The sequence below is a fragment of the Stigmatopora nigra genome, chromosome 1 (genome assembly GCF_051989575.1).
Source record: "Stigmatopora nigra isolate UIUO_SnigA chromosome 1, RoL_Snig_1.1, whole genome shotgun sequence".
In the NCBI taxonomy this organism is placed as follows: Eukaryota; Metazoa; Chordata; class Actinopteri; order Syngnathiformes; family Syngnathidae; genus Stigmatopora; species Stigmatopora nigra.
In genome coordinates this window covers 18,029,089-18,050,950 of record NC_135508.1, presented here as the reverse complement: position 1 = coordinate 18,050,950, position 21,862 = coordinate 18,029,089, and the positions used below count along the sequence as shown (strand labels likewise).

Below are 21,862 nucleotides of genomic sequence, written 5' to 3'. Positions count from 1 at the left end.
GGTCCGAAGCCTCTTCCAGATAATTTAAATCTTGGTATTATTTGTTTTTAAAAGAAATGATTTTGAGATCTAATGTTCGAGTCCACACTCTGGCCCTCTTGTGTAGTGTTTTCATGTTCTTTCTCCCCGTGCTGATGTGTTTTTCTCTGGGATTTCCTTCCCTATCCACAAGACATGCATAGTCAGATGATTGGACACTTAGAATTTTCCGCAGGTGTGAATGGTTGCATGTCTGTCTATATGTTTCTTGTCATTGGCCAGTAGCCAGTTCAGAGTATAACCTGCCTCCTGCTCAAAGTTAGCGGAGATAGGCTCTAGAAACCCCACAATGCTTAAGCAGGACAGAAAATTAATGTTTAATTTGAATCTCCATTTTAATACTGAGCTGGAAGTAAATGAATTATTCAAGAAATTTGTTAAGGAATAGAACATATTAACCTGGGAAAGTGTGATGCCTTTGCTTCAGAGTAGCATTGAGCAATCATTTGTTTATTAAACTGGCAAAACATGTACTAATCAAACCTAAGGATTGTTTTTTACAGTACTTTTCACATTGACAGATGGATTTTATCATGTTGAAATTGGTTATAAATCAGAGTAGTAGTATTTTTAAATGGTTTTATTCTACACAAACTCTTCAGGTGCTTGTTGACACAAAGTGGTAGACAAGAATGCCCTTTAATTCTGGAACCCCTTGGATTGGTCATGGGCCCCTAGGGGGACCAGTTTGCGGACATAAAGGGGGGGGGGGGATGGTTGGGCAAAAGGGGTGTCAAAATCAAATGCCTATATTTGTTGATGCATTGAATTTAGCTGGCTGAGAAATTATTTACATTTGAAAATATCTTCGCCAGCACTAGGGATTTAAAGATATGAAAAATCAAACAAACATGGACAATATGGATATAGAAACATAATTTTCTCTTTACACAACCAACTTTAACTAACGTCACAAAGTAGTCACAACATAATTTAAGAAAGGAAGCTTTAAAATATTTTCACTTCTTTCATTTTTGTTAACAGCAAACCTTTGTGCAAGAATTACGGTCCACGGAATTTCTGAATTTAACACAATTAACATCTGCCTGCTTACCTATGCCGTGATTGAGTGATAGTAACTCCTTTATTTTACTGGAATGGTTATTCATTCCCTTTGGGACGATAGAGACAAGGAAGATGAGGATTATCTCACAAGAGTTGCACAATAACTTTATCCCACCCACTTTTGAAATGATAGGGAGGATCCTGCTTGTGCACTGTGAAGCCACATTTCTCATAATTTGGCTCAAAAGTGTTATGAGCAATCAGCATTGAATTTTGATAGTGGACTCCTCAAAGTGAATATGCCCGCAAGAGCAGAAAGCGACACTTTGCTTTTCTTTGTCAATGGAAAAAAGGTAAGCTTTTCTTCTTCAATCTCATTTTCCCAGAGTGGCTGCATGTTTACCAACATTTTGTTTTAATTGTGAGTGTTGCAAACGGGTTAATTAGATTAGAAGAGCAACATTTTCAACCACTTGTCTACGTAAAACATACACAATGTTTAGAATACGCAATCAAAATATCAAAACTGATACCTCTTATGATCATCAATCTGAATTCAGTTAAACATATTTGTTTCATAACACACAGATTTGGCAAGTTGAGGTATAATGAATATGTTAAAGTTACTGTATGAGACACATGAAATTTGTACTAAAGGTTGAAATTCTGTGGTCAACGGCATCAAAAAGTAAACATGTTTGTAAAATTGGTCAAATATTGCACAGGTACAGCAAAAAAATGACTGGAAAAATCATGTATCACTTCTATAACAGTCAGCAACTACTGGATATAAATTCTGCTGTAGAAAAATATATACATATCCCCTACCATATAATGTAACAAATTATAATATCAACAAAAATTCTCCGAACTAGTGATTTGCAAACGGTGGTACTTGCACTAATATGACATACGGCTCTGTCCATTGTACATGAAAAAAAAGAATCTGAACGGAAAACGTTAAGTTTATTGTTATACAGTGGCTTAAAGTGTTTTGAAGTACAATAAATTATAATAACAGTTATAGATGTAATTCCTTTTTACATACAGCACATTTGAAAATAATCCTTTGGACCTGCACTCTGCTTATTGAGAGGATTTGATCCCTTTCCTCTTGGCTTATTTAGAGAAATTAGCAGGACAGTAACTAGGTTTATTCATTCTACAGGTGACAGAAAAACATGCAGATCCCGAGACAACACTATTGTCCTTCCTCAGACAGAAGCGTATCCTTCATTTGTGACTGCAGAAAAACGATTATGTAATCAAATTGTTACTCTAAAAAAATATAATACATGACCTTTACATGCTCATGATTATTCTTCCTTGACCGTGACGGCAGTGCGGCTAACTGGAACAAAGTATGGTTGCGGTGGAGGTGGCTGCGGGGCTTGTACTGTAATGGTCTCACGCTATCGACCTGGCGACAAAACCATTTAGTATCCTTCACATTGAAACACTCTTTCCATATTGTGTGTATTTAGAGTACTGTATCAAAACATTTGGTTAATTAGTTTCAAAATAAAGATTGTGAGAGCCACTATAAGTAGCTTTCAGCAAATACTGATTAGGCTAATATTTGTTTGCTGTGGCCTGGATTTGATGAAGCAAGTGGACAATGGTCAAACGAATTAGATATTGTATTTTTTAACTTTAGAATGACAAATTCGGATGTGGGTCCTTGGATATTTTGTTGTGCAACACTTAGGGAGACAATCTTTGGAGACCTTTACAACCACACCAGTCATTACTCTGCCAACGCTTGCTTGCTTCCACTCTGCCAGCTACATGGAGCTGCCATCACCACTGTGGAAGGCATCGGTAGCACTAAAACCAGGATTCACCCAGTCCAGGTCAGGCCTGTATTGTATAGCTTACTATAACAATGCAGCATTAGACACCAAACTTTGGTCAGTCGCTGTTTTTGGAATCATTCACTCATTTCTCTTCTCCCTATCCCAAGGGATTTAATTGGCACTGTTAATTACATTGGTAATTTTGTATTTTTGCAACACTCAAGGCATGATTTGTTTCCAGGAACGAATAGCAAAGGCGCATGGGTCACAATGCGGCTTCTGCACCCCGGGCATGGTCATGTCCATATGCACCTTGTTGCGAAACAACCCTCAGCCAGCCATGGATGATATCACCCAGGCATTGGCCGGTACTTCTACATTAATTCAATTTGTAATTCACCCTCTCAAAATATTCATGAGCATCGGTCAAAATATCCCCTGTCAAACATCTTACTTTTGACCATCGCCTTCATAATTCAGGGAATCTGTGCCGCTGCACTGGCTATCGTCCCATCATTGACGGCTGCAGGACTTTCTGTCAGGTATATTCGATGTCATTTAACAAATTCACACCTGTTTTTCGTTTCTGAAATTCTAATGGTATTTAATCCAAACAGGAAGTCAACTGCTGTCAAGTCAACAAAGGCACAAATTGTGGCATCGAAAAAGAACAAATGAATGTTAGTTGAACGAGTGATGGTCACTGTTCTTGATATATCAAATGAAAACAATTTTAATCTAGCGTGATGAATTCTTTACTTGCCCGTGTCTTCTTTAACAGGAATCTCCTTTGTTGTTTGACAAATCTGAATTCATGCCCTTGGACCAAACACAAGACTTGATCTTTCCACCACAACTGATTGTAAGCATCCTCATGTACAAATAGTTTCTTTTACCATGTGCATAAAGGGTAAGTACAGTGTATGGATGAACAGTTAGCATGCCTGTTTCACTCCCCAACTTTTACGGAGGTTTTTCCGTGTCTTCTGGCTTCCTACCCTGTTACAATATTTTTTGAGGCTTGTTAAAAATGTTGGGGGCAGGCCTGAGATCAAGGTTTTAATCCCTGGTGGATTTCGACAATCCTGTGAGGAGTTTGGATGTTCTCCCCAGCCTTGTGTGGGTTAGGGTTAGGTTTCCTCCAACATCCAAAACACATGGAACACTCGAAATTGGCTCTAGGTAAAATGTGAGTGTGTATGGTTGTCCATCTCCTTGTGCCCTGTGATTGTCTGGCAACCAAATCAGGGTTCTCTGGCGGTTGCTACCTGTTGTTGGCTGGAATAGGCTACAGCATCCCATGTGATTGTTAAACAGAATGGAAAAAAAGAATGAATGAATGGAATATAGTCACCCTGTGCTTAACCTCTGGTCAACAGAATCACGTGAATAAGCAACACAGAAAATGAATGAATGAGTAAAATGTTTAGCTTCAGATTGAGATAACAGTCCAGGTTGTAAACTGTTCCCTACAACCCCCCTAAAAAAAGACAGGCTAAAATGTCCCCTAACCTTACTGAGAACAAGCAGTGGAGAAACTGCCTGAATGGATACTGTGTTACTCATCTGACCTGTTTTTTTTCTTGGGCGTAGCTAATGATGGAGACCTGCAAGCCCCAAACGCTCACCTTTTATGGAGAGAGGGTGGCATGGGTGTCCCCTGTCTTACTAGAGGAACTAGTGCAGTTGAAGGCCAGCCACCCAGAAGCCCCACTGATTATGGGAAACACCAATATAGGTAAACATTAATATAATGACACCTGAGAAAATAGTCAGATGAGAAAAATATGTGTAATGTGCTGACCTCTATATATTTTTAAGGCATCAATATGAAATTTAAAGGTGATGTGCATCCACTACTGATCTCTGCCATTCGAGTAAAGGAGCTTTATGAAGTGACTGAGACAAAAAACGGTGGGTAATAACCGCTAGTCTTTGGTTTAACAGCCATTAATGGATAATGTGATAACGTTATTGGCTCTCTATAGGTGTTTGGTTGGGGGTGGGTTTAACCCTCTCTGAGGTCTGGGTACTTTTAAAGAAGATGTGCCGTCAGCATCCAGATGAAAAGACTGAGCTGTTCAAGGCATTGATCAATCTGCTAAGGAAAGTAGGAAGCCAGCAGATCCGTAACGTTGCTGTACGTACAACTTTTTAAAAAGACATTGCATAAGGAGAAGTCATGTCACAGAAGATTTTTCTTTCTTTAGACTCTTGGAGGAAACATCATGAGTGCACTTCCCAACTCAGATTTGAACCCAGTTCTGGCTGCTGGGAATTGTAGTGTGAGCACTATCTGCTGTGGTAAGAGTCAGAATAACTAGAACTGTGGATACTTCCGGAGAAATCTCCTCTTTTATACATTTCGTAATTGCACCTCTCTGCAGATGGACGACGGGAGGTTCCTCTCAATCAAGAATTCTTTGTGAGCTTTGGAAAAACAGTGCTCAAGCCAGAAGAGATAGTTGTCTCCGTGCTGATTCCTTTTTCCAGACAAGTAAAAATCTTGAGAATACATAGCAAGGTTCATTAAAGCCACTATATCTAGCACAAATATTTATCACACATCCATGCCATCGATGTACCATAGGGAGAGCTTGTTCGATCATTTCGCCAAGCTCCAAGGAAGGAGAGTGCATTGGCCACAGTGACTACCGGGATGCGAGTGTTGTTCTCTGAAGGATCCAGACTAGTGGAAGATCTCAGTATATACTACGGAGGGGTAGGACCAACAACAGTCAGAGCCACCAAAACCTGCGCTTCCGTCATTGCACGGTCAGTCAAGTTTTATTCTTATTTTCAAAATTGTGTTGATTCACAAATGTTGGGGCCAATGCAATTCCACATATTCTTGGTTTTTGGAGATGTTTTAACTTAAAGCCCACCCATTTACTTGTGTTAAATCAACTGTATCTTTTGCAGACCTTGGAACGATGAAACCCTTGGCCGAGCTTACGATATCCTAATGGAGGAATTTGATCTCCCACCTTCAATTCCGGGTGGAAAAGCGGAATTCCGCCGAGCTCTGACTGTCAGTTTCCTCTTCAAATTCAACTTAGAGGTCCTGCAGATCCTTAAAGCAATGGTAACCACTTACCTCATAATTCAGCTTGTTTAAACTATGGAAGTTATTAACGAACTGTATTATGCAGAAACTGACAGAAGACATTGATGTGGTGAAGATAAAGCCTCTACCCAAAGAAATCCAACAGAGTCAGCAAGAGTTCCAGGTATGGCTTGGCTGTCGGACCAAATGTAACATCCCCCTATGACTGGAGAGTAATTTAGGTTATACAAAATAATATGAATGGACTCTTCACGCTCACTGACGGAGACAAGCGACGGACAGAAGGTGAATAAGTAATTTGACTGAACAGAGTCCGCCAACTTAAGTATTCACCCCAAAAAAGATGCCCGTAGTTAGCTGGGATAGGCTCCAGCACCCTCTGCGACCTTTGAGGCTGAGGGGTTCAGAAAATGAAGGAATAACAAGTTGGCCTTTAGGGTTCGGGTTAAAATTGTCTTTTACATAATACCCTATAAGAATAACCTTTGTGAGGATAAGTTGTTCAGAAAATGAATGAATGAATGAAAGTAGAGAACAAGAATGCTGACTCATTCTCATCCCTATGATATTTTACATATTACGCATGTTACAATTGTTCAGGATTGCAATTTCTCTGCAATAATATGCATCAGAATCAGAATTTCCCTGTACTGATAGGGGAAAAACAATAATTTGTTCTCCTTGGTTCCTAACCTTTGCCTACATTGGGAGGAATATCTGTTTGTTGTTCTGTCTGTCCATGGGACCATGACAACATATTTCACGGCAGGCCATCATAAATAACCATGGCTATCTTTCAGGATGTGTCTGTGGGTCAGAGTGATGAAGACCTTGTGGGCCGCCCCATCATGCATAGTTCCGCCATAAGCCAGGCCACGGGTGAGGCGGTTTACTGCGACGACATTCCTAAGGTTGATGACGAGCTTTTTCTGGCTCTCGTCACCAGTTCCCATGCACATGCTAAGATCATGTAAGGAAAACAATCAAAGTCTTGTCTCACTTCCCACGGGCTTCAATCATATTTCTTATTTTAACAGAAATGTGGACACGAGCAATGCCCTGCTACTTCCTGGTGTCGTCGATGTCATCACAGCTAAAGATATTCCTGGGAAGAAAACCCGTGTCATCTTGGGTTATGATGAACTAATACTCGCTGAGACACAGGTAAATAATTAACAGTGATTCATCTTTGTTGTGAAAATGGTTTTAGAGTTTTCGTGAATAAAGGCGGAGTGGACTGTGAGGTTTTTTAATAGGTTTCTGTGTATTTTGTGGAACGAAATGTGACTGAGTTGCTCTTTGATTTAAAATGTCAGAAAATGGGCAGGGAAATTGATCTGTTTTCCTAAGTCATCTGATGTTGTCGAATGCCATTTTGCTGAGGATATTTACAAATATGATTTGCATCCATGTGTGACTAATTAAGTTAGAACATATGAACTTTTTAGAGGCTGAACCAAGATGATTTTTACTCTTTGAAACAATTATATGAATGGCTCAAAACATTTTGCTTTTGTGTGTAGTAGTTTGTGTGTATTAGGTTTGATGGCAAGAACGATGTTTTGCTTTATTTTTACAAACAGGCTTATCGGGGATACACACTAATCATCTGAGCATTTATTTTATACTATAATTATGTTTTAACTTAGAGTTTGCCACTGTTTAGGTGACTAAGGAAAAGAGTGGTGGAAAGATGGTAAATTGGTTAACAAAGATGGTTTCTTCTTTAAAAATGTTCCCCCCTATCAACTTCTGAAATGATAGCTACTCAATTGCATGTCTTTGCTGCTTTTGTGTGTATATAGGTGTCATGCATTGGTCAGATAGTGTGTGCTGTATTGGCGGACACAAGAGCCCATGCAAAAAGAGGTGCATCAGCGGTTAACATCAGTTATGAAGACTTGCCAGAGCCCATTTTTACTATTAGGGTGATTCTGAAGTAATTTATATTTCTATGAAAAAGGGCATTTCTTAAAAGTAGTCTGTTCTTCTCTGGAACAGGACGCCATCAAGAGCTCATCCTACTTTGAGCCAAGGAGGAAGATTGAGAGAGGAAATGTGGACGACGCCTTTAAAAGTGTGGATTTGGTTCATGAAGGTAAATTGTGTTTATAGCCAATGTTATAAAAATGACTCCTAATGGTGAAACTTTTGATGTTTTGTTCAGGGACGATCCGTATCGGAGGCCAAGAGCATTTCTACATGGAGACTCAAAGCATGCTAGTCGTGCCAGTGGGCGAGCAGACAGAGTTTAAAATTTATGTGTCGTCTCAATGGCCTACAGCAGTTCAGGTACTTTGGTCTTGTTTTGTTTGCTTTTCCTCTATCGTGACGTCAGGTGTGCCCTCAAATTATCTGGCCCTAGATGGCAGTTGCTGAGACGTTGGCCATCCCAGCGAACCGAGTAAGCTGTCATGTCAAGAGACTAGGTGGAGCCTTTGGAGGGAAAGTTGTTAAAACCAACATACTGGCTTGTATTGCCTCTATTGCTGCGTGGAAGTGGGTTTTCAAAGATCATAAAATTAAACAAAAGTGATGACCCTCAGGTCAAAATGCGAAGATTATTTTTTCTTTTAAGGACTAGTCGTGCAGTACGCTGTGTTTTGGAGCGTGGGGAAGATATGCTGATCACTGGTGGACGACACCCACTGCTGGGAAAATACAAGGTTTTAGCAAATTAATTGTTAAAAATATGCTGATTATTAAAGTTTGGTAGCAGTTTGTCAGAATGTGTTTTTTTTTTAGGTTGGCTTCCAAAAAAATGGAAAGATCGTCGCAGCAGATGTCCAACTATGGACTAATGCCGGCAATGCGGTCGATGAATCCATCTTTGTACGCAACTATTCTTCTGTTCTTCAATCATTCTCCTATTATGGAGCCATTTCTTGATCGGCCTCGAGAAAGAGGATAGACTATTTTTCTTTAGTTTAATTCGATGTGCTGTGCGTACACGCAGTAGTGTATTGTTCAATAGCAAATTATCTTAATTGTAGTGAAATAATACAAATACAGTTGTAGTAATAATTATAAACAACAACAAAAATCTGATAAATTCAGCTACAAAGTGTACTAAAGTTTGCCTAGTTTCTAGTTTTGACAAATCTCCATATCCAGATGACGCAGTGCTGAAAAAATGTTTATATTCTTTGGGTACAACAAATTTATTCTGTCTAAAAGGTTGAGTTTGACACCATGTTTTTCCTTAATGGGTTGACGTGGGGATTTTTTTTAACTGTCAACTCTAACATCAATTCATTTGAGGTGTTACTCCATATTGCACCTCTAAGATGTCATTTTGATGATGATGATAATAATAGAGCAAGCTAAATAAAGTTTTATATTTCCAAATGCTGAAAAACCTCATCTATACTGAAAATGTGTCTATATTGTATAAATCACATATATTTGTTAATCTTTCAGATAGTCGAGAAGATTCTGCTACACCTGGATAACGCATACAACATTCCAAATCTGCGTGGCCAAGCTGCGGCCTGCAAAACCAATCTGCCTTCCAACACCTCTTTCAGGGGTTTTGGTGTGCCTCAAGTGGCCTTCGTTGTGGAAAACTTGATCAACGATGTAGCGCTGGTGCTTCAGTGTCCTGCAGATCAGGTCAATACCTTGATTTATGACTGCTTCAACTTTTTTTAATATAAGGATGAGTTGTGATCATGTGATGATAAACTGAAAAAGTCCAACTAATGAATGATTGATTAGGTTCGGGAGAACAACATGTACAAAGGGCCGTCGCTTACCCACTACAAAGTAGAGTTCAGCCCAGAGAATTTGCTACGTTGCTGGGAAGATTGTAAGATCAAATCAGACTTTAGTGCTCGCCGCGTTGCTGTGGACATGTTTAACCAGCAAAACCGTTGGAAGAAGAGGGGTCTCTCAATCATCCCGATCAAATATGGTATCGCCTTTGCAGAGGGTTTCATGAATCAAGTAGGTTGATTCTGTTTATGTGGTAGGTTTCAAAATCATGACGAATATGTTCTGGGTATTTAGGCAGCTGCTCTGGTGAACATCTATGGAGATGGCTCTGTTCTGGTCAACCATGCTGGGACAGAGATGGGTCAAGGAGTTCATACCAAAATTCAGCAGGTGAGTAGATGATGGTTTAACGTGAGGTATTCAAGAAGATAACCTTGCCAGAAGCTAACCTTGCCATAAATTTGCGGACAGGTGGCGAGCCGAGAGCTTCACATCCCAGCTTCAAAAGTCTACATCAGTGAAACCAGCACCAACGCAATTCCCAATGGATTTCCCTCTGCCGCTTCTTTTGGCACTGATGCCAATGGAATGGCTGTCAAGGTCTAAACCATTTGCACATCTTATTTTCAATGATTAATTTCAACCACTAGCATACAAGCCTGTTTCGAACCAAACATATGGATTAATGTGTAATGTTGTTTTAAAACTGGAATGATGATGGATAATGGTGGGAGCATTATTTGGGATCTAATTAATTCTGGCTTTTCGTAATGAATTATTCAAATTATTTTCCCATGTGTTAGCTCTAAACGTCAACATAGACATGAACATGTTTTATTCAGAATGCCTGCCAGACTCTATACCAGCGACTCGAGCCAATCCGAGAGAAGGACCCTAAAGGAACTTGGGAGAGTTGGGTGAGTTGGGATGACTGATGTGCCTATATGTCACTCACAAAACAGTTCTAGTAGTACTTCATCACTTTCTTTACAGGTCAGTGCAGCGATTATGGAAAAGATCAGTTTATCTGCGACTGGATATCACAGGTGAGCCCCTAACATTGTACCAGTCAGTGAGGTAAGCCAGTACAATCGAGATCTGCTTGGAGTTCTATCACACTCTACTTACTTTAAACACAAGTACATTTCCGAAAATAAACTTTTTTTACTTTGCGTCAGTGTACTTTTTCCGCTTTTGTCAGCACTCGGCAATAGCATGTAAAACCACGAGTACGTTACCCGGGAAATAACAACGAGACAATTTCGATTACCATTATTATTATAATACCATGTGATCCTTGTGATGGTAAGAAAATGAGTGAATTATTATTTTCTTGTTGATGTGATGTTGACTTTTCTGGCCACCTATCACCTACACGTAATACGTTTCTTTCAGTTTATTTCTTGAAATTAACTTTTACACTAACTTCTCTTTTGTTCGAGACAGAACTGTTTTTACATTGAAAATTCAAAATACTAGTTACAACCTTGCCAGAACATTATTTCTATGAGTAATTTCAATTACAATTTCAATTCCAGAATTGATGCCCAAATCTAGACAAGTAAACTTAGCCAATAAATATAGTCTTGCTATTTGCATCTAAAGGGGCGCAGACAGTCACATGGACTGGGACAAAATGGAAGGTCGGCCTTATCCTTACTACACGTACGGGGTCTGCTGTTGCGAGGTGGAGCTGGACTGTCTCACCGGAGACTACAGGGTCTGTTCAATTCCCAAAGTATGTCTTTTGCTACATAGAAGACCCTTATGTTGTTTATTTTGGCGCATATAGACTGTGACGACAAACATTGTAGTTGACATTGGCCAAAGTTTGAACCCCTCCGTGGACATTGGCCAGGTGAGTCCTGAAATCGATCTGGGCCAGCTTTTTTTGTTGTTGATTTCCCTCCAAAATTATTGCTCTTCTTGATGGAATATAAAATAAAAACTGTGTGTTTTGTTCCAAACCGGCTGGTGCAGATTGAAGGTGCCTTCATGCAGGGCTTGGGTTTGTTCACATTGGAGGAATTAAAGTTTTCTCCCAATGGGCTTCTCTACACACGAGGTCCATCTCAGTACAAAATCCCTGGGGTGTGTGACATGCCGCTGAGCTTCAATGTCTTTCTCCTCCCCGACTCCCACAATCCTCATGCCATCTACTCCTCCAAGGTTAGAGGTCTTGTGGAATCGGTGTCTGTTGGCTGCCGGTGATCTGTCCGCACTTTCACTGCTAATTGGTTATTTCATTAGGGTATCGGCGAACCCATCCTCTTCTTGGGCAGTACGGTTTTCTTTGCCATCAATGATGCGGTCGCAGCAGCACGCAAAGATGTCGGCCTAACAGGTCCCTTTTCTCTGGACAGCCCAGCGACTGCAGAGCGGATTTGCCTTGCATGTCCATCCCCCTTCACTCAGGTGTGAAGATGTATATTTTTACGATGTAATCCAAAAGTGTTTCAAAATGATTATTTATTGCATATTTTACTGGGTCATTTGGGAGAAGTTAATTTATATTCTTTTCCTGATATATTGATTTGTTTTTGGATGTGTGAGGCCCTGATGAAAGATTGTTTTTTGTAAATATTTTTGTTTGTTTCATTGTTTGATTTTCAGAATGCAGAGAAAGAAATACGGCGTTCACAATCACAAGCTTGGGCCATAGACATCTAAATAGCTGAATTGCCTCAAGTGACCATATTTTATTCACAAGTTGTTTTATTTAACTAACCCTCTGATTGTTTGATTTGGTCTGTGCTTGGCCTTCTTTATTGTTATCAATTATAAGCTTGTTCCATTATGTCATGCCAAAACAATACACATTTTGACTTTTCTTGGTCTCTTTTTCTTCCTCTTTCTAATGTATTGGAAAGATAGCCTCCCCCTTAATTTGGGTTACCTTATCAGAGTAGGGAAAAGGAGATGGACAACCATGCACACTCACACCCATACCTAGGGGCAATTTAGAGTGTCCAAGCAGCCTACAATGCATGTCTTTGGAATTAGGGAGGAAACCGGAGTGCCCAGGGACAACCAAGGCAGGCCCGGGTATAACGTGCAAACGCCACACAGACGGACGTGACGCCACCTGGATTTGAACCCAGTACCCCAGAGCTGTGGGGCCGACACACCCTTGTATAAAACTTAAATTCTGGAAAAAGCATAAAAGCTCATAGCAGAAAAATATTTTTGTTTCATGTGATGGAATGAGAGTGAATTTTACAGTCATGTTTTAAAAATTTCTAATACGAAGAGTTATTTCGATCAAATATTTATTTTAAAAAGGCCAAGAAATCTTGATTTTCTCAAGAACGGAAGTGACTGTTGACAGCGCATGCGCAGAGGGCGGAGCCTGCGGAAGTCTTGACGGGAAGGTCTTTTTGTTTAGGGCTCTCTGTCACCCTCGCGGTTCTCCATTCAACTCCTCTGCTCCATAACCTGTTTTTATCTGCATTCATTTCGGTAAGTATTCGCGCATCTCATGTCTTTGATGTTCCCGCCACGCCATTCACTACATTAGAGACGACAAGGCATGTAATCGTGATAGCGTAAAATCTAAAATCACAACGTAGTTACACGTTCGTGTTGCCGTCATGGGCGACGTTCGACGGCTCGTAAAGCTAAATTAGCCCCAATTTAAGGATTGTCCTTGCTTGACTGGTAGGTGGTAAAGATCGTTAAATGCAATTTTGCCCATTTGTGTTTCATGTTAATATGGATTTTCAAATAATCCGGCATGGTGAAATATGTAAACAGTCCAATCAGTAGTTAAGATTAGCGTGCTTGTTCGAGGGCCCTGCTATCCTGTGCTAGCTCAGCGCATGGTAAGGCCCTCAGGATTCGACGCGGAAAGCGATCAAAAATTTCATCAGTTTAAGATTTAACATTGCATTTCAAATGTTCCTAAGTCACGACGTGTTTTTTGTTGCCCTCACTAAGTGTTTTCTTGAATTTTTAACAATAACTCAATCCCAGCCCTGTGGACCGTGTCGGGCTTTGTTTGTTAGCTGTTGACATGTTAAATGGAACGGACGGAAAATTAGTCTGTCACCTGTAGACGACATCTGTTCATTGAACGTGTTTTTAACCTACTCGTCCCTCTCCGTTTTTTCTCCTAGGTGTCTTTTATGAATAATCAAAAGCAGCCAAAGCCGACGCTAACAGGCCAGCGTTTCAAAACGAGGAAAAGAGGTTGGCGCTTTTCCAATTTGCTCTCTACATTGCCATTTCTCCTTCCTGACAGAATCACTCTTCTCCCCTCCTCAGATGAAAAGGAGAGGTTTGACCCTACTCAGTTTCAAGAAAGTATCGTACAAGGCTTGAATCAAACTGGCACAGACTTGGAGGCGGTTGCGAAGTTCCTGGATGCCTCTGGCGCCAAGCTTGACTATCGCCGCTATGCAGAGACACTCTTTGACATCCTGGTGGCCGGTGGAATGCTGGGTATGTTCTTGCTGATGTTTTAAACTGCCCTTTTAGTGAATTGACATGTCTTTGCTTTTCCACACAGCCCCAGGCGGGACTCTTTCCGACGACATGACCCGCACAGAGTTTTGCCTCTTTACTGCGCAAGAAGACCTGGAAACGATGCAAGCATATGCTCAGGTAGGCAAAAAGTCTGTAGAAGACTCAAAGTACAGTCAGGAAATTGTAAAGATTCTGGTTGATTTACCAATTAAGTTGAGTTGGAGATTTGGGGAAATATTGCAAATTGGGCACACAAAGACTCAACGGAGGAAAATTGAATCCTAAAGCCATTTCATACGATTTTTCGTTTTAATTATTTTTTGGGGGGTGTCTTGTCTTCCTTATGTTTATGGGCGTGTCCCATGGGGCTGGCTGGACTGTCCTGCATACCAAATGTGGCTTTATAGATAGTAGCCACAGTTTCTCAGGAATGAGATGATCTATAATGCTGCCAGTGTTACATATACATTTAGGTCATTAGACATGATGCCTCACATGATAATCCTTTTCACCACTCTAATATTGTTTCCCCACAATCCAAGTTAGTGTAATGGTAAATGAGGTGAGTCCGCCACCACGAGAACTGACCTGGCTAAATGATCTATCTACTGAGCACATAGACATGTTCTAAATTAGAAACTCTTAATTTTGGGCAGGATTCTTTTAGATGTTGAAAATGTCTTGGTAGAATTTTGAAATATTAAAACATGTAAAAACATTTTTCATTAGCATTCATCCATTCAAATAGATGCACTTAACTACACGAGTTCATTATTTTACCCTAAGTAAACCGTTTTAACTTTATGTGCTTAGCATGTAGTGTAGATTTTTTGTAGAACAAAAACAAACAAATTAACAGATCTCGTAGTGAAAACTATTCATTTTGGCCTCTTGTAAGTCAAGTATTTTCTGTATGTTGCAAGTGCCAGCTTTAGATTCTTGAAGTATTGCTTTTCATTGTTATGGAAAGTTCCTACCTTAAAATTATTATCCAACCCAATTTTGAAGCACCGCCTGTTTACTAATAAAGATGTGCTATCTTTCCAGGTTTTTAACAAGCTGATCAGGCGCTACAAGTACCTGGAAAAGGGTTTTGAGGAGGAAATCAAAAAGGTAATCATTTTTGGAAATGATTTGATGGTGAAAGTATGTTGTGAAAGGCAATCTGCCAGCACAGAACCCAGTGGTTTAAATTGGTTTAAGTAATACTGTAATATTTTTTTGTGTAACTGTAATTCTATTGTTATTTTGCCCAGTTGCTGCTGTTCCTAAAGGGGTTCACTGAATCCGAGCGCAACAAACTGGCCATGCTGACTGGCATCCTGCTGGCCAATGGCAACATATCAGCCTCCATCCTCAGCAGCCTCTTCAACGAGAACCTTGTCAAAGAGGGTAAGATAAGACAATCATTCCTCTTAGAAGTAGTTTTGTGCGGAGCACTCGTTTGAAATACCCTCGTAATCCATGCACTCTTCTGTTCAGGAGTATCTGCAGCCTTTGCCGTCAAGTTGTTTAAGTCCTGGATCAGTGAGAAAGACATTAACTCTGTAGCTGGGAGTCTCCGCAAAGTGGGGATGGACAACCGGCTGATGGTAAGATGCAAAATACTGCGACAAAAATTGATCCCCATGGTTTTCTGACATTGCTGCCCCTTCCCTGAAGGAACTTTTTCCTGCCAACAAGCGGAGTTGCGAGCATTTTTCTAAGTACTTCACCGATGCCGGGCTGAAGGAGCTGTCCGACTTTGCCCGCAACCAGCAATCCATCGGTGCCCGCAAAGAACTGCTTAAGGAGCTCCAAGAGCAAATGTCCCGTGGTGACCCGCTCAAAGAGGCAAGTCAGCCTACCTAAATGAGATTACATCCTAGTTGTTTGCCCAGATATGTTTTAACAATGATCGACTGCCACCACAGATCATTGCTTTCACCAGAGAGGAGATGAAAAAAGCCAACCTCTCTGAGCAAGCGATGATCGGTATCATCTGGACTTGCGTGATGAGCTCCGTAGAGTGGAATAAAAAGGAGGAACTGGTTACAGAACAAGCCATCAAACACTTGAAGGTTTGCCCAATTTTAATTTTTTGTTTTTGATGTGTTTTTTTTCAACCGAGTTGACGAGAAGGAATGTTCGCTTCTCCGCAGCAATACAGCCCTCTGCTGAAGTCATTCACCTCCCAGGGTCAGTCTGAGCTCAGCCTGCTGCTGAAGATTCAGGAGTACTGCTATGATAACATCCACTTCATGAAGGCTTTTCAGAAGATCGTGGTGCTCCTCTATAAAGGTTTGCCGCACACTGACAAAACCTGTTTTAACTCAAACTTTGTTCACCAAAGTTTTCATTAGGGGTTAATCATCTGGATATAGATTTATTATAATTTGAATGATACATTGATTTGGGGTGGATGATTGGATGACTGGCGCAAGTTCAGTTCTGAGATGGAGGTTCAATCCCAGGTTTGGAGCTACTGTAATTACGTTCCCGCCGCCTGCCCAGCCCTTCCATCTGGGGTTTTATCAACTCTCCAACCTCCCCGACAAGAGAAAACACTTTAATAAACAAAAATGGTTTTAAGTGTAAGCTAACAGCTTGAGTTTTAATGCACTTAATATGGGAGAATATTTCTAAAAAGAAATCACTGTGTAGTGGTCCAGTTGTTTTGACACCATTTTCTCTTCAGCGGATGTGTTGAGCGAAGAGGCCATCCTAAAGTGGTACTCTGAAACCCACCTTGCCAAGGGGAAGAGCGTCTTCCTCGAGCAGATGAAAAAGTTTGTGGAGTGGTTGAAAAATGCAGAAGAAGGTGAGTAAGCATAGTGGCACCTAAGTAATTCATACAAAACCTGTGATAGTCTTGTTGGACAGAGTAGGGTTTCTGGGGGAAGAATGGCAATTATTTCCTGATAGATTTACAATTCTCACTTGATTGATGCTGTGATAAAATCATTGAAATCTTTCGTTCCCCTTGCAGAGTCTGAGTCGGATGAAGAGGAGGCGGACTAAAAACCTCAGACACCAGTTGAGCTCCCCTGCATATTCTATTTTTTTTTTTTTTAAACAAGTAGAAAAAGGTAGAATGTCGTGCCCTTCTGACTTCTCTACCTCCTGATATAGTTCCCTCACCACCTGCACATTTTATTTTAGAACATTTTTTTAAAGGGCTCGGTCCTCCTTTGTAACTGTTGGTGTTGTCCTTTTTAGTTTTCGCTCTTGTAGTGCCCTCTAATTTGGACAGCAAACATTCCGTGTAATCTTGTGGCCTCCACTTGCTCCAGTCTCTTCTCGGAGTTCACATCAAGCTACCACAATACTGTGAGGCCAACTGACAAATTTTTGCCAAAGTCCCCACCCCCACCCCATACTTTAATTATGGCTGAGAAGAATTTGAGTCGCGCTCACTTAAACGACGCCTTCTTTTTTGAACCTGTCCCGCGTGTTGTGGTCACTAATTAGCCCGTTGAAAGACACGCCCCATGAATTGCCTCGCCAGCAGTCAGATTATTGATTTCTACTTTCTTTAATCTGTTGTAAACCAATTGAATTTTTTATGAAATAAAGCTTATTGAAATGGACACATGTGCCTTCAGTTGATCAAAGCATTCAAATCTGAGGCTAAGAGCACCACTGGTTAACCAAGGTTTTCCAATATGTCAGTAAACACAGATGAGGCTTAATCATAACATTTTTAAATGGTAAAAAAATATTTATTTTATTTTGCAGAAAAATATTCTATGTGCAAAGGTATCAAGCCACACAAGTAATGTTACACAATTGATGTTGAGGTAAACATGTTTGAGGTAGTGCAACATTTCTTTGGTGGATAGGTTATGCATGTTTTCTAAATGCACAATTTTTATCGACTTTGTCTGAAAGAGTCTTGTGCATGGTAAAGGTGATGTGCATTGTGCAAAAGTTATTATTGGAGGTATTTAAAAAATATATTTCTTGTAGCAGCAGTTACTTCGGGGGCTGGCGGGACCAAAATAGTGCAACCGCACACATGGGCTCAGGTTGCAGCCCAACCAAAACACAGGTTGGTTCAAAGGCACCAAACAAAGTGCTTTCCAGTGTTGATTTTTTTTAAACATAAAAACTAAGAATAAATATATTCAATTATGTACAATTGTAAACATGCGCAACTGCTCCGGGCGGGTCCGAGGCCTTACACTTTAGTTGAATGCTTCCCGCTGTCTCTGAGCTGCCAAAATACAAAAAGATTAGTTTGAATAGCAGTGAGAAGGCACATTTGTATGCAAAAAAAATAAAATGACTAGTTCACAATGTAGTAGTCTTCAAAATGTAGCATCTTTATGTAATTTATAAAAATGCTTTTCAAAAAGTAAAAGTATACTTGGATATAGAAAACGGTTCTAGAGGCATCTCCATATTTTTCCTCGTTTTCAACGACTTATACACATATGCACACACACACACACACATATATATATATATATATATATATATATATATATATATATATATATATATATATATATATATATATATATATATATATACATATATATACATATATATACATATATATATATATATATATATATATATATATATATATATATATATATATATATATATATATATATATATATATATATATATATATATATATATATATATATATATATATATATATATATATATATATATATATATACATATATATATACATAAATTTAAAAAAAAAAAAGCATGCATGTTTTACCTGCTTTGTTAATTTGGTGCAAGTTACTTTTTTTGCCAACTTTTGCTCAAATAAAAAAAAAAAGCATGCATGTTTTACTCTGCTTTGTTAATTTGGTGCTAGTTACTTTTTTGCCAACTTGTGAGGAGGCTAGGGGAAAAAACAGGGAAGGCAAAACCACTAATGAGACCTTGATGGGCAAAAATAGTTAACAGCCGTGGGAAAAGTGGCGAGAGACGTTCCCTGTCAATTCTCAATTGCTTGCTTGTCAACGTGAAAACTACTGCTGTTCTAGATTGCTGTTCTTGGTCTGGGCCATGTCTGACAATAGATATCCATACATTGGACTTCAGTTCTATTCAGTGATTTTTTTTTCTATATAGGGAAACTGATCAGTTCTATTTTTACATTAGCACGTAACAACAATAATACAATGGGGGGAGGCAGGGACTTTCCACGTTTACTAGTAAGTGTTTGAGTTGGTCAATAGCATTCACCTGCTTCCTCTGGTTGCTCAGGCAAAAGGTGCAGATGGCCCGCAGCGGTGGTGTCGATCCGTGCATGCCTGCCTGGTGGTGGAGGCACGGTTGCCCATCGTGACTCTCCTCCCCAAGCATCAGCACGTTGGCAAGGTGTGAAATGTAGCTGCAGGCCAGACGCAGCGTCTCCACCTTGGAGAGCTTTCTGTCGGCAGGCTCGGTGGGGATGAGCGTGCGCAGGGTAGTGAAGGCTGTGTTCACGCTGTGCGTCCTATCCCGCTCTCGCGCATTGGCCGCCTGCCTCTGTTTACTCACACCAAGTAAACGCGCCTCTCTGCTGCGTCGTCGCCTTCTCCACCTGCCCGCGTCTGGCTCTTTTCTGTGGGGTGGGCTACAAGTGCCACTGGACTTGCCATCTGACTCGTCGCTCTCGCTGTCCGGGTCCTCCGGCTCGGACGTGAAGCCGTCGGTGAACTCGGTGCTTGCGGACTTCATCCTGGCAGCCTGACGTGTGAGCGTGGTGTGCACATCACTTTATCCTCAGAGTGAAAATAGCACCGAGTGTCCGAGCAGCTGCTGCTGATCCGGTGACCGAGGGGTTCGCTTCGGATCAGCATGGCATTTCTCCTGAATGACGGCTGCTTTCTGGGTCGCCAGCCCGCCATGGAAAAGGAAAGACAGGTGGAAGGTGGTGAAATGGGAGGGGGTAGTTTATGGTGGTTAGAGAGGCACCTGTTGTGTTGGTCGAACCAGTATTAAGTTTGTCTCCATTTTTCACGGTGGGATAGGGCAAACAGCCAAACACTTCTCATGATGTTTGGATATGGTGATTGCAATCTTTTGGCTTTTGCACTAGTTGCTGGAGGTCTACTTGAATTTAGTGAAGAATTTGCACAAAATCAAATTATGTGGTTGTCTCAAAAGAGCTCTGGTTCTGTAAATTGGGCATTTTCTATAGTTTGCTTCAGGTGGAGATTGCAGTGGGCAACCCGTCATTTAAAAAAATATTTTGTCCATTTGCACACGATACAGCCGTGGGGCTTGAGAGCAGAACCAATTGCCTTTCAGGTCTGAACCACACAGCTCTTACCTCAGACAGCCCGGATTAGCTAATGCCAACTCCTTTTTATCTGCAAACATCTGGATTGGTGCTTTGTGATGCTTTCCTTTTGGTATACTTGCAGTTTATTCTCCTCACTTTGAGAGTCCCCAGTGCTCTTCATGGTGACTCTCTGCCCTTGAAAACAATTTTCACCTGTAAGTTCAAGGCTCCTCGACTTCTATGCTGGCTCAGAAGGAGGCTGACAATGTACCGTTAGCTCCATTTGTTCCACCCTCTTTGTCGATTGGGTTCAGAGCACAATGTCTAGTCAGAGGCCTCTGGTGCCAATTTCCTCTAAAAATGAGTTGGCTACCAAAATGGAGTAGTATTTCTCAGACCCTTTGTCATCTTGTTTGATTTCCATCCAATTTGCTCACCTCAAGCCTGTGCAATCTTCCCTTCATATCACCTGTTCTCTTTTTTCAGACCTTTGCAGAGTCAGTTCAGCATCAGATTACAATGTTATATTAAGCTGTTAAATGCTCTTTTTTAGGAGATCCTTGTTTAATCAAATGAGTACTGTACATGACACTACATTTCCTCATTTGGTTTCAGTGCAAGAAAACATTTGACAAGCACTAAACAGGAATTCATCACTTATAAAGGCACACCACCTGACAATTGTTAGGGAGATCTAAACTTTTGAATGGCACTTTATGAGCTGCTCTAAGAATGTAATGATGCCTAAAAACATTATTGAGAATGTGTCATTTTTCTGTCTAGTCTTACAAACAAATGGGTCGCGTGTTTTTCAGTAGAATGTATTTAATTAAACATGAATGACGTCACGGCCAGCTTTTGGTTCGATGAATGCAGCTGGAGATTTCTAACCGCATTCAGTGAACTGGTGAAATGTTAAGATCTCTGGAAGATTACTGCTTGGAATCATCGATATATCTTGACAACTGCTAGGTGCTTGTTATGATCAGTGACATTTTTTCTGTGTGTAAAAGGTGGTTTACAATGATTATGAAATTGTCTTTAGGCAAAATTGAATTGTCATCAATCAAACAACTGTTATTCTTGCAGTATTTGTTCACTGAGTTCATCACGTATCCCTCATTGTCATTGAAATCTGCTGCTATCCTCTGAGTGAACGGTCCAGGTGGGCTCCCATGTTAGTGGTCACTGTGACGGACATCAACACCCCTCCCCTTGGCCACCTTGAGCCATGCCATGTTTGGAGTGGATAAAAATATCCGTGTCTCGCCAAGCCACCTTTTAGCTAATTTGAGTCAAATCAGATGAACAGATCCATAGATTATGCTGTTCAGAAATATCTGGACATTAGCCGACCATTTGGCCTACACACAGTATATTTGAATAAACAAGATCAAGAGTGGACTTGCACTTGTCTGCAATTCCTTTCTTGTAAATATTCAGTTCTTCCAATGAAGTAGTGTATGATGTTTTTTTTTTTTGCAGTCCCCTGTATGCAAATCTGTCTACGGTTCTCATATAAGTACAATGCCTTTATTTTTAACTGTTGATTCAAAG

General features: G+C 40.4%; 3 protein-coding genes across 6 annotated transcripts; 2 read left to right on the top strand and 1 right to left on the bottom strand.

Annotated features, from left to right (window-relative positions):
• The first annotated feature begins 1,251 nt into the window (after positions 1-1,251).
• aox6 (aldehyde oxidase 6) lies at positions 1,252-12,441 on the top strand. 2 transcript variants are annotated; one of them, XM_077728423.1, is made up of 35 exons: positions 1,252-1,397; positions 2,213-2,270; positions 2,387-2,483; positions 2,789-2,897; positions 3,082-3,208; positions 3,321-3,382; positions 3,458-3,520; positions 3,622-3,702; positions 4,434-4,578; positions 4,662-4,754; positions 4,829-4,980; positions 5,051-5,144; positions 5,228-5,337; positions 5,431-5,615; positions 5,763-5,925; positions 5,993-6,070; positions 6,708-6,877; positions 6,945-7,071; positions 7,713-7,835; positions 7,909-8,005; positions 8,075-8,199; positions 8,273-8,406; positions 8,486-8,573; positions 8,653-8,739; positions 9,328-9,519; positions 9,625-9,852; positions 9,916-10,011; positions 10,093-10,221; positions 10,464-10,538; positions 10,615-10,667; positions 11,227-11,341; positions 11,414-11,479; positions 11,602-11,790; positions 11,872-12,036; positions 12,235-12,441. In XM_077728423.1, exons 1-35 carry the CDS (start codon positions 1,344-1,346, stop codon positions 12,289-12,291), a joined length of 3,987 nt encoding a protein of 1,328 aa, XP_077584549.1. In that variant the 5' UTR covers positions 1,252-1,343; the 3' UTR covers positions 12,292-12,441. The 2 variants fall into 2 exon arrangements, with proteins under 2 accessions (XP_077584549.1, XP_077584557.1); XM_077728431.1 differs by lacking the exon at positions 11,414-11,479.
• A 473-nt stretch (positions 12,442-12,914) lies between these two features.
• On the top strand, positions 12,915-17,656 carry bzw1a (basic leucine zipper and W2 domains 1a). 3 transcript variants are annotated; one of them, XM_077724999.1, is made up of 12 exons: positions 12,915-13,080; positions 13,737-13,809; positions 13,885-14,061; positions 14,129-14,223; positions 15,133-15,198; positions 15,342-15,477; positions 15,568-15,677; positions 15,748-15,918; positions 15,999-16,145; positions 16,227-16,365; positions 16,763-16,885; positions 17,054-17,656. In XM_077724999.1, the coding sequence occupies exons 2-12, from the start codon at positions 13,746-13,748 to the stop codon at positions 17,083-17,085; spliced, it is 1,260 nt and encodes a 419-aa protein (XP_077581125.1). In that variant the 5' UTR covers positions 12,915-13,080; positions 13,737-13,745; the 3' UTR covers positions 17,086-17,656. The 3 variants fall into 3 exon arrangements, with proteins under 3 accessions (XP_077581125.1, XP_077581134.1, XP_077581145.1); XM_077725008.1 differs by lacking the exon at positions 12,915-13,080 and adding an exon at positions 13,186-13,278; XM_077725019.1 differs by lacking the exons at positions 12,915-13,080; positions 13,737-13,809 and having other exon boundaries at positions 14,017-14,061; positions 14,129-14,134.
• Positions 17,657-17,732: 76 nt separating this feature from the next.
• Positions 17,733-19,785, bottom strand: LOC144202072 (transcription factor 15). Its single transcript, XM_077725034.1, has 2 exons — positions 19,282-19,785; positions 17,733-18,280 (listed from the first exon to the last, which is right to left on the bottom strand). The coding sequence occupies exons 1-2, from the start codon at positions 19,756-19,758 to the stop codon at positions 18,245-18,247; spliced, it is 513 nt and encodes a 170-aa protein (XP_077581160.1). The 5' UTR covers positions 19,759-19,785; the 3' UTR covers positions 17,733-18,244.
• Between the last annotated feature and the right edge of the window lie 2,077 nt (positions 19,786-21,862).

Bases quoted from the DNA above. Each gene is read 5' to 3' on its own strand.
- LOC144202072 (XM_077725034.1), bottom strand. From the start codon at position 19,758: ATGAAGTCCGCAAGCACCGAGTTCACCGACGGCTTCACGTCCGAGCCG. The intron at 18,281-19,281 runs GTGAATGCTATT...GTATTTTGGCAG, and splicing joins TGAGCAACCAGAGGAAGCAG to CTCAGAGACAGCGGGAAGCA.
- aox6 (XM_077728423.1), top strand. From the start codon at position 1,344: ATGCCCGCAAGAGCAGAAAGCGACACTTTGCTTTTCTTTGTCAATGGA. The intron at 1,398-2,212 runs GTAAGCTTTTCT...TTCATTCTACAG, and splicing joins TCTTTGTCAATGGAAAAAAG to GTGACAGAAAAACATGCAGA. The intron at 4,755-4,828 runs GTGGGTAATAAC...GGCTCTCTATAG, and splicing joins AGTGACTGAGACAAAAAACG to GTGTTTGGTTGGGGGTGGGT.
- bzw1a (XM_077724999.1), top strand. From the start codon at position 13,746: ATGAATAATCAAAAGCAGCCAAAGCCGACGCTAACAGGCCAGCGTTTC. The intron at 15,919-15,998 runs GCAAGTCAGCCT...CTGCCACCACAG, and splicing joins GTGGTGACCCGCTCAAAGAG to ATCATTGCTTTCACCAGAGA. The intron at 16,366-16,762 runs GTTTGCCGCACA...TTTTCTCTTCAG, and splicing joins CGTGGTGCTCCTCTATAAAG to CGGATGTGTTGAGCGAAGAG.